Source organism: Pseudorasbora parva, chromosome 12 (assembly GCF_024679245.1).
Source record: "Pseudorasbora parva isolate DD20220531a chromosome 12, ASM2467924v1, whole genome shotgun sequence".
NCBI classification, from domain to species: Eukaryota; Metazoa; Chordata; class Actinopteri; order Cypriniformes; family Gobionidae; genus Pseudorasbora; species Pseudorasbora parva.
Genome location: NC_090183.1, coordinates 37,770,488 through 37,783,746, shown reverse-complemented (window position 1 = coordinate 37,783,746; position 13,259 = coordinate 37,770,488). Strand labels below are relative to the sequence as shown.

The 13,259-nt window shown below is 37.6% G+C and overlaps 1 protein-coding gene across 6 annotated transcripts in view; it reads left to right on the top strand.

Moving 5' to 3' along the window:
* frmd4ba (FERM domain containing 4Ba) overlaps positions 1-11,861 on the top strand; it is a 78,056-nt gene extending 66,195 nt beyond the window's left edge. For 2 of the 6 annotated variants that reach the window (XM_067460187.1, XM_067460182.1), the window contains exons 12-24: positions 842-918; positions 1,512-1,650; positions 1,776-1,917; positions 2,007-2,140; positions 2,239-2,355; positions 2,445-2,673; positions 3,250-3,297; positions 3,761-3,893; positions 4,489-4,653; positions 5,648-6,357; positions 7,498-7,621; positions 8,012-8,239; positions 10,616-11,861. In XM_067460187.1, coding sequence (XP_067316288.1) covers positions 842-918; positions 1,512-1,650; positions 1,776-1,917; positions 2,007-2,140; positions 2,239-2,355; positions 2,445-2,673; positions 3,250-3,297; positions 3,761-3,893; positions 4,489-4,653; positions 5,648-6,357; positions 7,498-7,621; positions 8,012-8,237 — 2,244 coding nt within the window. In that variant the 3' untranslated portion in view covers positions 8,238-8,239; positions 10,616-11,861. Of the gene's footprint in view, positions 1-841; positions 919-1,511; positions 1,651-1,775; positions 1,918-2,006; positions 2,141-2,238; positions 2,356-2,444; positions 2,674-3,249; positions 3,298-3,760; positions 3,894-4,488; positions 4,654-5,647; positions 6,358-7,497; positions 7,622-8,011; positions 8,240-9,430; positions 9,625-10,615 lie in introns of all 6 variants that reach the window. The other 4 variants (XM_067460183.1, XM_067460184.1, XM_067460185.1 and 1 more) reach the window with 4 other exon arrangements.
* Positions 11,862-13,259: the final 1,398 nt, after the last annotated feature.

Here is a 13,259-nt window from a genome sequence, read left to right as displayed (position 1 = left end):
TTTACTGGCTTACTAACTGATCTGGTAAGGTCCATTTTAAGATCTTTGAAGTTAGAACAAGTTGTCATTAGTTATTTTGTTGTTATTAAACATGACAGTCTGAAATGTTAGGTTTTAATATGCTCTTAGCAGTCGAATCATGCACGTATCATATTGTTCCTATGCATAATACTCAGAGGTGCATTGGAGCAGTACCTGGTAGGGAGCATTTATTAACATTCCTGGTAAATCCTCACCCCCGCATGCTGATAGTAGTTGGATATTGTACTTTCTCTGCCCTAAGCTGGGAAAAGATATGAGGGAGCTCTAGAAAAAAGGACCTTTTTCATGAATGGCAGATGTTTTAGCCGTGTTTTTACCGCAGACCTGTTTTTCAGTGCTCTCCCTTTAGGGCAAAATTGAGTTGCGAGCTCAGTGGACGCTTTGCTTCTGTCGTGCTTAGATTGTATTGGTTTTATTCCTGAATCAATTGTCTCGTGCTTCCAGCTAAGTATATCATCCATATGGTTTTAGTGATGTTTTAGTGAGAAAATTCAAGGTATAGTGTTTTTCTGGGAGGGAATTAATAATGTATTTTTGGTTTTGTGTGTCACCGGAAAAAAAATCCTAATTTGACAGAAAGAGCAACAAAAAACAATTAGCTGAATACAAGGATGTAAAAGTTATTGTTGAATCTCACAAAGAAATATGCATATCATACAAATGAATGCTCAACGAAAATAAATACTATTTCTAGATTTTTTTTTTTTTTTTTTTTGAGAAAATGTTTTTGAGAAATTTTGCCCAAACAGTGTTCCTTTATATAGTCACTGTCTAAATCTCATTTCCTTTTCCTCTGTAGCTCTTTCTGTGGAAACAACTCGAGAACTTGTATTTCCGTGAGAAAAAGTTTGCTGTGGAGGTCAACGACCCTCAAAGGTGAGAGAATTAGACAAATCTACTCTAGGTCAAGCCTTAATATATTTTTACATGACATAAACCTGAATGCGACAGTCGGAAGCACTCAATGAGCACAGTTTGATTTGTTCTTACTGTAAAATGCATTACTTTTGCACTTTCAAACTGTAGGTTCACGGCCTTTGAATATACTAAGTAAATGTTAGTGATGCAAAGCCTTTTGACGTAGCTGATGAGTTTCCAACGCTGAACTGCAGCTGTGAAGCAATCGGGCACTTTACGCTGTAGTAGTAATACGGGCTGGGGTTGCTCTGTAAACAAAGATGATATCACCACAGTACATTGTTACCATAGTTTCACCAACCTGTTTTATTATCAATAAGGCAACCTTAAGATAAACTAAAACCCACTTTATGTAGTAACAAACAATTTAATTGGTTTTATACATTTTAGAACTATTTAGTTTGACCTTTTTAAGCATATAATATTTTGGGGGAATTATGTCCACATCTTTGAATGCCATGAAAGAATATCTGTTACAGAAACCAACATTGTAATTGATACAAAATAGGATGGGGATATATTATGGTTGACTTCAATGTGTTAATCCATAGAAGAACAGCTTCTAGACGCACATTTGGTCAGTCTGGTCAGGTCATCCACACGTGGTATGCCAGCCACTCTTTGATCAAAACCATCTGGATAATGGCAATCAGCCAACACCAGTTCTACCTGGACCGCAAACAGAGTAAAGTGAGTATGCATTAGCGCATTTTAATACTCATAAATGCACAAATCATTGCTTTTTTCACTGCGCTGATATCATGCAAAAGTAATTGAGATGATGCAATAATGTTTTTTTGTTTTTTTACCTAAAGGCTAAAATAACTACAGCAAGAAGTTTGGGTGATATTGCCATGGATCTCTCAGAGACTGGAGCTCCAAGGAACAGTAAGCTGGTCAGCATGGAGAGTAAAGACAAGCTCATCATGGCCAGCAATGGAAGTTTGGTCTCTTCCAGTAAGACCATCTTTCACTCATAACAGCCTAATAAACTTTGTCGTCCGTACTGATACCATGATTGAGCATGCCTTTGTTTTCATTTTTAGATTCTGCAGACAATGATGTGAATGAGGAACAGAAGAAAGAGAAGATTGCAGAACTTAAGAACAAACAGGAGAGCTTAAAGGAAATTCTGGCACTAAAGGAAGAAGAGCTGAAGAAAATCTGCCTCCGGGAAGCTGTTAGTAGCTTGTCATATTTCCATGTAGTCTTTTAAGTTTGTGAATTTATACAGGCCTATTTTAAAATTGCCTTTGCCTTTTATTTTTATTTAACTAGGAGCTGACCGGTGTGTTACCTAAAGAGTATCCTTTGGCATCAGGAGAGAAGCCCCCCACTGTTCGAAGGCGCATGGGAACTACTTTCAAATTGGATGATCTTTTCCCGTATGATGCGGTAGGTTGTCTCATTCATTCTCCTCAGAAATACTGCAAGAACTGATCATATTTTCTGTATATCTATACTAATTCAAATCCCCCTTTCAGGACCCTCGTTTAAGAAACCTGGAGAGCTGCTTTGCACTCCAGAAGAAGATTGTGGAAGCAGCGAAAAAACTTGCCTATGAAAATGAGCTCTGTAAGACCGTGAAGAAGAAACGCAAGAGAAATCTTATGGATGCTACCAGAAAACTTCAGGCAATTGAAAATGAGATTAATCATTACCGAGTGAAGATTGGCCAGGAGCCCACACAAAGAGCTTCTGTCATCATTGCTGGTACATATCTGTTTTAATGTTTACTCATGATGAAGTGAACTGGTCAAAATATGTGGGACATTAGCCCCTTTCACACAGCAATCACTGTAAATTGTTTGTGTGGGGGTGGGGTAAAACCGGTAATAAATAATAATAAAAAAAATTGCTGTTCACACAAGTAACAGCGTTCTGGCTTTTTACTGGTAAGAGACCGTTCACCCAAAATACCGGTAAATTATGTGACGTCAGTCGTCTTTGCGCCGCTTTCTTCATTAAACCACATGACAATACGCAAAAAGACGTTACGAGTAATTTACTGGTAATGTTACAACTACTCTTTCTGGTAATTTACTGGTATTTTTGAAAAGGTCCTGTTGATCTGTTACCATTATTTTACTAGTAAAGACTAAGTGTCAATGTAAGTGGCTATTGAAAACATGCATGCTTATACAGCTTATGCAAACTATGCGCTTTGTTGACAGTCATGGTTTTATGCTTTGTCTGTGATGAGCTAATGTTTTAGGTTAGTAGTTGTAATAGATCATGGTAGCAATGAAATATTACTGACAGAACTATAATCTCCAATTGTTTTTGCAGATGATGTGAACCTTGACAGCCTTTCTGACTGCCTGAATTTGGAAGATGGTGAGTACTGTTGATGTTGAATAAATATTGTTTAAAATGTTGGAGTTGTTTTTGTTTTGTTTTTAAGAAGTCTCTTATTATACTAACCAAGGCTGCATGGCAAATAGCAAAATTTTCAGCAGTCATTACAATCATTAAGTTCACTTAATCAACATCGTAATTTGGTGCTCAAGTTATATTTCTTGTTGTTATCAATGTTAAATCAGATGTGCTGCTTAATATTTTTGTGTAAACTGTGATTTAGTTTTTTTTCCTGTATACTTTGAACAGGATTTCTGTGAAAAATATATATTTTGTATTATTATAAATGTCTTTACTTTCACACTTGGTCAGTAGAACTGAATAAAAGTAATGTTTTCTTTTGAAATTACCTTATTGACCCCAAGCTTTGAACAGTAGTGTATAGTATATATACTAGACTCGGTGGCTACTCACTTAATCTTGTTAACTTGTTTTGTCTTAGATGAGCCATCACAGAGACAACGTTCACGTTCAGTACAGTGTTCTCCACGTCCCAACTCGTCAAACTCCTTTGCGCCATCATACCATTCAGATAACATAGATCATGGCAATGACGACTACCAGAACTGCAGCAGGTGAGAGATCCGCCAACCACAGCTCTACAGAATTAAGCTTGAGCACTTCATACCTTTCCCTGCCTCTATCTGGTGTTTGCTTTTGTGCCCGTTGAGCTAGTAGAGACCTGTGATCAAGGAATCAGCTCTGCATTCCAGTCTTCCCTTGCCTCGACTTCTTCCTTCACAGTCTCCTCTTATCAGCCCAAACACTCACAGTGTTAAAAATAGTGCCCCAGGAATAAGCATGTCACTGCTTGACTGCAAAAACTCCAGCAATAATCGCAAAGTGGGGGCGGAAGGGCCATAGGCACACAGGAAAGCTGCTCTGGAAAATCTAACAAGGACAACGGGCATTAATAGAGTGAGCTAGTGAGGTGGAAGTTCAATGAGTCTAGACAGCTGAAATCTGCCTGTAAAATGAGATGTAATTCAGCCGTTTGTCATTTAATCATATGTTTCTTAAAAACAAATGAGCTTTTGTATTAGATCTAACTAGGTACAAGGGTGGTGTGCTGTGAAAAGTTTTTATGTACTTCCTTGGAGGCTTTGTATGCAGTGAGAACTCCACCCATGAAGGAAGTTTGGTCAAATATTATTCTTATCTGTGTTCTAGATTAAATTATAGTGAAGTCCAAGAACCTGTGGCCTATATACACGGAGACGCCTTATCAACACACAGCAGCCCCTACCGTCAACCCTCACGACAACCATCAGATTCGCGTAGCATGCCCCCCACCCCTCAACTTCCCCGCAACGCCTACAGCAGCATCCAGCTCAGGTACAGTACACAATCAATCCTTCTTTATCACCCGCCCACTAGCCTGGGCCCTGAATGACAATTGTTAAGGAATAAAGACTTTCAATGATCGTAGGAACACTGTCTTTGTTCCTTAATCTGTTAATGTCAGGGATTTCCAGGCAAAATTAGAAACGTAATAGAAATGTGTAGATGTGTTAAAGTTGTGAATTTTTTTTGTTTTGGTCTTTTCTTAAATACGTAATTGCTTAGATATGGCTTTTTGTAAGTGTTGGTGAAGAAAAATAGCCAAAAACCAGTGTGAAACATTATTAGGTATTATTAAAGGGATAGCTCAGCCAAAAATGATCAAACAATGAGTTTCTCTCTTATGTTGAACACAAAAGAAGATATCTTTAAGTATGTTGGTAACCAGACGGTTGACGGCACCCATTGACTTCAATGGGTGCCGTCAACTGTCTGATTACCAGCATTCTTCAAAATATCTTCTTTTGTGTTCAACAGAAAAAAGAAACTCATTCAGGTTTGGAACAACATGAGGGTAAGTAAATGATGACGATACTATCTCATTACATTAATATGCATTATATTCAACATTATACATAGTTTCATGAAATACTATTATTCTCATCCTCTTGGATTTGGATTAGAACACTCAATTGATTATTTTTACGATTCCTTTATTTTTCTTGGGATCTTTTAAGTTTAAGAGGAATGGATTTTAAATTGAGATACAGAAGTCTTTCTCTGGTTTCTTGAAAATATTTTCATTTGTGCTTTAAAGTAAAATGATTTTTTACATTTATGCATTTAGCTGACATTTACAAAAAAGAGGGAAAAAAAGCTGTTTGCCAAAGTGCCCAACAATATTTGTAACATACAATACCAGATTTATTAGACAACTTGATTAGGAAGCAAGCTAGAGGTAAGGGGAAATGCAGAGTCTTTTAAAGTTATTTTTAGTTATGATTTCGATAATGTTCTCATGAATGATTTTGCTTCTTCCTGCATAAAGCACTCATTATCGGCAGCGCAGTGGCAGTCTGGAATCTCAGTCACAGTTCCTTACAGAAAGCGAACCATCTGAGCCTATCTTCACCATCTCTCCTCCTCGTCGTAGCAACAGCACTGAAATACTTGACGATGGCTCCTCCTACACCAGCCAGTCCAGTGTGGAGTACCCTGCACCCGGCTGCCATTCTCGTGCCAAAAACCGGCATCGGCGGAGACAAGGCAACATATACGCCAACACAGGAAGCATGCCCAACCTAGCACAGAATGACACCCGTGGTTATACATCCCAGCCTCTGCAACAACCAATGACCACAGCCTACTACGTCACTGGATATCCGCGGTACATCGAACCTGAAGTGTACCCAAATGGACCGTATGTGTATGAGACTGAGATGGAGGGACACTATAATGTTAACCCCTCCTACCCTAGACATGACCCTCATGGGAACTACGTCCACGATGAGATCGACGGTTTGGCTCATAACCTTTATGCCACGTTAAGGCCACCAAGGAACCGTCCTCCATCCAGGAATGAGACTTTTGGCAGAAACATGCAGAAGGCTGAAGTGGTGGAACACTTGCGTGGATGGTACAACCGACAGCACAAACAACCAGGGTATGATACCTACAGGGGGCCACAGCAAAACCTAGGCTACAGGACCCTGTCATCAAGTTATGTACGCAGTGACAGTACAGCGTCCTACTCGTCAGGTAAGAAGTATTGCATAAAAACACTACATCCTGTTTCCTCATGTTAGAGTTTCCTCATGTTTCCGAATTTAACGAAGACATTTCACACCAAAATGTAAAGAATTATGCATAAGGCAAAAGAAGCCAATTTTAGGACCATTAAGGTGGTTTTTGCATTGTGACGGCAATTAAGCACAATTTGTCAGTAATGTGATTCAAAACAATAATATTCTCTTACTAATTAGACCAGAATGATTTTATTTAAATCAAAATAATTATAAATTATTATACCTCAAATTTATATTTTAAAGGGGTGGTTGCATGTGATTTCACTTTTTTAACTTTAGTTAGTGTGTAATGTAGCTGCTCGAGCATAAACAGTATCTGCAAAGTTACAGCGCTGAAAGTTAAATGAAAACGATATTGAGATATTGTCTTTTAAAGTCATGCCAGTTTCCTGGGTTGGTGACATCATAAACCCTTGCTAGTCACCACAGATGTGACTTATGCCCGTAATGGTAAGGGGTGTGGCGGACAACCTGTTCTTGGCACTTCAGCCAGTAGAAATACATGAAACTACATTTGGCCATCTAACCAATCTAAGTCCCTCAGTTTTTCGGAGGGATGGGCTTCATAGAAGCAGGAAGATAACGAGCCGTTCAAAGAACATTGGAGACAGCGGTGTGGCATAAAGGTCAAATATAAGAAAATACACCATTTAAAAAAAAAAAAAAGTATTAAGACATGCGCCACATAAACACAAACAAGCCTAGAAAAAAACACGGAACCACCCCTTTAAATATTTATATCATGGTAATATTTAGTAAACATGCAATTATTAAATTGTTGATGGCAAAGAATAGGTACACAAAATTGCTGAAATTAAATGGGCATGTGTTTTACATAATATTTGCATAAAATAAAATATAAAAAAATGGAAAATGTTTACTATTTATTGCAAAAAATGCTACTGGTAGATTTTAAACTCTGCCAAGTAGACATATCAGTCACATATCGGCTATTTAATCAGCCTAGCTAGTCTAAAACCTTTTGTGTTTTGGTTGTCTTGAATGCAGAATCATTTTCTTCTCTCTTGAACAGTAATGTAATCTACATGAGGTTCTCCTTCATTAATTTCCTTTCATCTTCATCTAATCGCAGTTAGTTCGGGAAACTGGCACGGTCGACCAGTCACGGCAATGTCAGAGTATGATATGCCTCTCGCACACCATCATCAGTCCTACGGCTATAACACTGTCCATCAGAGCCACCCGTTACACAGCAGGTATGACTCTTCTCTGCACCATTGTCCTTCACTGATTAGCTCATTAGCCTTTATCTGAACCGTCTTAACCAGAGTTAAATACCACCATCACAATGACATGCCAAAAAAACTCATCGCTTGGTGATTCTATAGCGCTGCACAATAAAAAGGAAAAAAAATATCTCAAGACTCATTTTGAACGAGGGTCCCAAGATTATAGTGGGCTCTTTTGACATGGCCAGTGCTAGTGCTCAAAAATGCTAGGTTTTTTTAAATTTATTTTTTATGTTGATTAGGGTATGTTCAAGTTACCTACTTGCCTGACACAATCTGGTTATATTCTGCAGGCGCTCTGGTGCAGTATCTGCTCTCACGCTTTGTTCTCCCTATAACCCGTTCTTTCCCTCACAGACACGACTCCAGCTCGCACCCTAAACGTGCTTGGCACTACTCTGCCAGCCCTCACTACTATCCTCCTCATTTCTCCCAAGCTTGTTCTTCCTCACTCCCTCCTCCTCCTCTTCCTCCATCCTCCTCTTGCTATCAGATGAAGCAGATGGGTTTGTCCCCGCCTCAGTCTGGTGGTGCAAGACATGCAAGGGTTAATAAAGCTTCATTTGCTAAGTGTAGCCCTTGATAGTAAGTAAAAGCGCCAGCTGTGTGGGGTTGCTCTGTCTGTACTCAGCGTGATTTGATGTTTAGTCAGCGTCTCGGGATGTCTGGCTTGTTGTGTGTTGTAAAAGTAGGACTGCATGGCTTTCTTTTAAATGTGCTTGTGTTTCCTCCAGGCAGCTTTTTGAGGAGTAGTTCACACTTGTTTACAACTCCCATGTCCTTCCAAACCTGTACAAGTTTCTTTCTTCAATAAATACGCAAATAGAATGAACAGAGTGCTTCTACTTGTATCCATAGGAATTGTGCATTATATTTCGTTTCTTTTAAAGTCATTGGATTCTTTACAAGCTGCATCATTAAGTTTTTTATACATTTAAGTTTCACATATAGTACTATTCAAATATTTGGAGATTTTATTTAAAAGAAATGCTTTTATTAATCAAGGACTCAATCAATTGATCAAAACCGTATTTTACAAAAGATTTCTCTTTGAAATAATAAATGCTGTTATTTATTTCAATATTCTATATTGAAACAAATTGAAATGATGATGATGATAATAATAATAATAATAATAATAATAATAATAGCTTTTCTGCAATAGTACAAGCCCCAAATCAGCGTATCAGAATGAATTCTGAAAGATCATGTGACAAGACGAGTAATGATGCTGACTTTTTAATTTTGTTTTTTGCCATCATATTAATGAATTATATAATATATTTAAGTAGAAAACATTTGTAATATTAATATAATTTGTAATATTTCACAATATTACTGTTTTTATTGTATTTTGGTCAAATAAATGGAGCTGTATATTTAACATTTATTTTTTAAAACAAATGTAATATATCAAATGTTAATTAATGCTGATTGCTTATCTTTAGGGGATTTTTGCTGGAAAATTAGCCAATCATTTTATCTAGTTTGCATACATTTTACATAAAAACCAAATGTTTAAAGGCATAAAAATACACATACATAACTAATAAATGTAACGTGGTAATGCAGCACTGGCTCTGCCTCAGTCCATTATTACTAAAGACACTTTACAAAATAAAGTAAATTGGCAGAATTTTTTTTTGGGGGGGTGAACTTTCCCTTTAATCATCAACGTACATCTAGTTGTCTCTCTCTGGCTGTGTGTAATGAGCACACACAAACACTTATCCATTTGATCTGACTGACCGCTGCTTACCCTTCCTCCCAAACCAGCCCTGACACCCATCTGCTGGCTCCGCCTCCTGACCCTCTTATGGACAGATACCCACCCGAGTACGGGTGGATGACTCCGGGCAGGAGAAGCCCATTGCCGGTGCCTTTAGAGGTGCCTGGTGCTGTTGCCAGTGGTTATGACCCGGAATACTTTTACACTGATTGCTAGTGACACAGACAGCATGTAAACAGTGGTGAGATATGAAGGACTCTCTAACTACATGGCGAATCACTCAGGGGTTAACCAGACTGCACTTACCATCTTTTCCACAGCACTTTCTATTGCTTACTCACTGGTGATGGGATGGTTGTGTGTTTGCTTCTGAAAAAGGGTGAGGTGTCATTTTAAGGGAAGCATGTGACCCTGCACTTCATGTTTTTGATTGCTCTGTGCAAGTTATGACAAGTGTATGTGTGCTTTTGTACGGTCTGCTTCAGGTGTGTGTGTGTTTAACACTGTTCAGTGATGTTGTGTCTCACTCAATCTAATTTACACGTTGACATGGATTAATCAAAAACAATCATCGATATGGAAACTAGGCCAGTTTCTTGACCAGATATACTAAACCCCTTTGTGCACAATGCTACAAAACCAGCTACACAAGGAGTTATTTTAGTAACATTGTTGTTCCTGCAAAACCATTGACCGTGACTCTGGTTTTTAGTACATCTGGTGTTGTGTTTATACTACACTGCACAGGTAAAAAAAAACAAATAGCTGTTTGGATTTAAATAGGCAAATGCTTAGGTCTGTGATTGGACCAAAAAACTGATGCACCTCTTGATGGAAATAAATGTTGTGATGTTTTTGTTTTTTTCCCATCATGAGGTGCATTCTAAGGTTTGCCAATTCATGTGTGAAAATGATTCTTCATGCTCCCTCCCAACCATTCTTTCACAATTTGAGCCTAATGAATCTTGACATTGTCATCCTGGAATATGCATGGTGGTTTAAGAAATGAAGCTACACAAAACATTTAACAAGCTAGAAACATAATAATCACTGCAATAATGATCCAATCATGGACTCTTAAGCATTTCCTATTTAAATCCAAACCGACTTTTTTCCCCGGGCAGTGTATGTTCCACTGGGGTTTAAAATATTCAATAAATAAGTGTATTTGTAAGTCATTGTCCATATTTCCTGTAGATTATTACAATTTTTACTCTCTTTTCTATTTGCAGGTCCTATATAGACGTGAACCACCACGATTCCCACATGAGCAGCCCAATGGACAGTAGTTTTGACTCTGAAGACCAGCAGTTGTATTGGCATGAGGACTCAAAACCTGGAACCATAGTGTAGAGAGTGAGAGAAACTGTTTCCTGTTCACTCTCATGTGCCTTGTTCTCATCCCAGTTGCTTATTAAGGGCAATGAATTCCAAAGTTAGGAATGCTGCCGGACAAGAGCCTTAAAACATGCGTGCAAAGTTGATCCTGCTAGACGACTTGAGAGAGGACAATGCATTCTCTTCGTGAACAAACTATGGGATAGCACTTTGCCTACAAGACAGCTGCTGTGGAAACTTTGGGTGAAACTATTGATGTTGTGGGCAGAATGAACTAGGTACATTGTCTAACCCTCAATACGCTCCGTGACATTGAAGGATACTGCAACATTGTTTCATCAGGCACAAGCTAACATTTTCATGAAGGATTGAAACCAGATTTTCCTCTCGTACAAAACCCTCACCAAAATATTCAGCAATGCTTTTTCACACTTGGACACTGATCTCATCTTTTTCTCCACAAACTTTTGACAGTGTTCATAAACTAAAAGTACTTGGGATGTGATGGTGCAACAAAAACTTTTTCATTCAGTATTTTCTCACTGATCACTTTCAGTTTAAGTGCATTCACAATTACAGGCATCGTCGTTTTTTTGGCTTTGTACTGGTTCACAACCAGCAGCACAGTTTTTGATTAGTGTGCAAATAACATTTGGTCAAGTCACAAGAAGTATTCCTGTTTTTGCACATGCCAAGTACGAGTAAATCATATCAACTTTCTACTTTGCATCAGCCAATACCAAGTATTTAGTCACTTTTCTAATCCTGTTAAATTGTTTGCAACCGCTCTAATTATTGAAACATGATTACATGGGAGTATAATTGTTTTAATACGGTCACTAATAATTATCCAGGTACAATAGTTACCATTTACTGCACTTTTATACCTTAATGGACTTTGCTCACTCTGAAAGATTGGAAACCATGACAGAGCGTCTCTTTCTCTTCAGAAGGGAACTGTATATGTATTTGTAAATACTGTACAAACATTTGATACATTTTTCACCTTTTAGAGATATTTGTTTTTATCATTTTTGAAAGATTTGTTTTGAAAGCATATAATATATAGTTTGGATTTCTCAAGCTGGTTCTTAGTAATTTGTCTACAAAAATTCATTTGAATTAAAAAATGAAAACCAAGATGTGTGCCCTTTGGGGTTTTTTCTATGTATTGAGCATGAATGATTTGGAGTGTTTATAATAGGAAATATAACTTTCTTATGGCTTCATTAGGAAATGCCACCTGCTGAGATGCAATAAGGAAGTTGCAAGCTTGACTGAGCTTGATGGATTATAACAGTAAGATGACATTTGTATCATTACTGGTAATACACGTCCATTTTATGCAATGTTACATTAATTATTTTTTACAGATATCAAATTGATTTACTATAAATGTGTCTCTGTAGGTGGACTGTAGCTAAATTAAAGTTCTCATGTAAAAACAACCACTCGCATTACAGCTACACACTCCATCGCTTCATAGTTATTATTCTCAGGAGAACAAGCAGCTCGTCATCAATCATGCATGGAGTTTAAAACCAGAAGAACATGTTTTGAGACTGACTAAGAGCACATGAGCCACTCCCCTAAAGATAAGCAATCAGTCATCTGTGTACATAATGAGGTAAGAACAGATCATGTGGCTGGCTGGATGGATGGCTTTTTATGCTACACCTTTAATAAATAAATATAATGCACATATTAATGTTTGCACTTGGTCTGATAGAAGGAAACCATTTAAAATGCATTTGATTTGGTCCATTTAATACTCCTATAAAGTTTGTGTCCTCAAACCATCCTTTACTTATACAACTATAAACTAAGCCACTGTCATTCTCACAAAATATATTTTCATATTTAAATTCAAAATGTACAGATTTTCTTTTCTTAGAGGAATAATCATTCAATTATATTAAATATTTTATAATAAAGTCGGTAGGACGTGACACATTTTGAACTACATGGTTCACATGAACTAGTAACAAACTGCACTTCTACAGCATTTATTAATCTTTGTTAATTTCAGCATTTTTTTAATACATTAAAATAAAAATATGTATTAGTTAAGATTAATGCACGGTGAACAAATGATGAACTGCTAGATTTTTATTAACTAATGTCAACAAACATTAACAAATACAGTACCATGTCTCGCTCGTGGTTAGTTCGTGTTAATACTAATGATGATAAATTAAACCTTATTGTAAAGTGTTCCCATAAAGTATGAAATCAAAATTTGTCTCAAGTTATATTACAGAAATTACGTTATATTTTTGTGCAAAATATTATATCATTTAGATTTTCTCTTGAAGTAAATGTCTCTCCTCACATTGCCCTCTGCTCTCGGCTCTGAGAGAGATACAGAGGCTTTGTTCTGATGAACTGTGGCCCGGGGCTGTCCACCCTGCGTTGCTCCTGAAGTATGCTGGGATGTTTTTGCTGCAGCTGTACCGTTCTGTCTAACCTCCCCCTGCTCTTGTAGCCACCAGCTGTACAAAGATATCAAGCAGGTCATCCACAGCTGACTCAAAACCC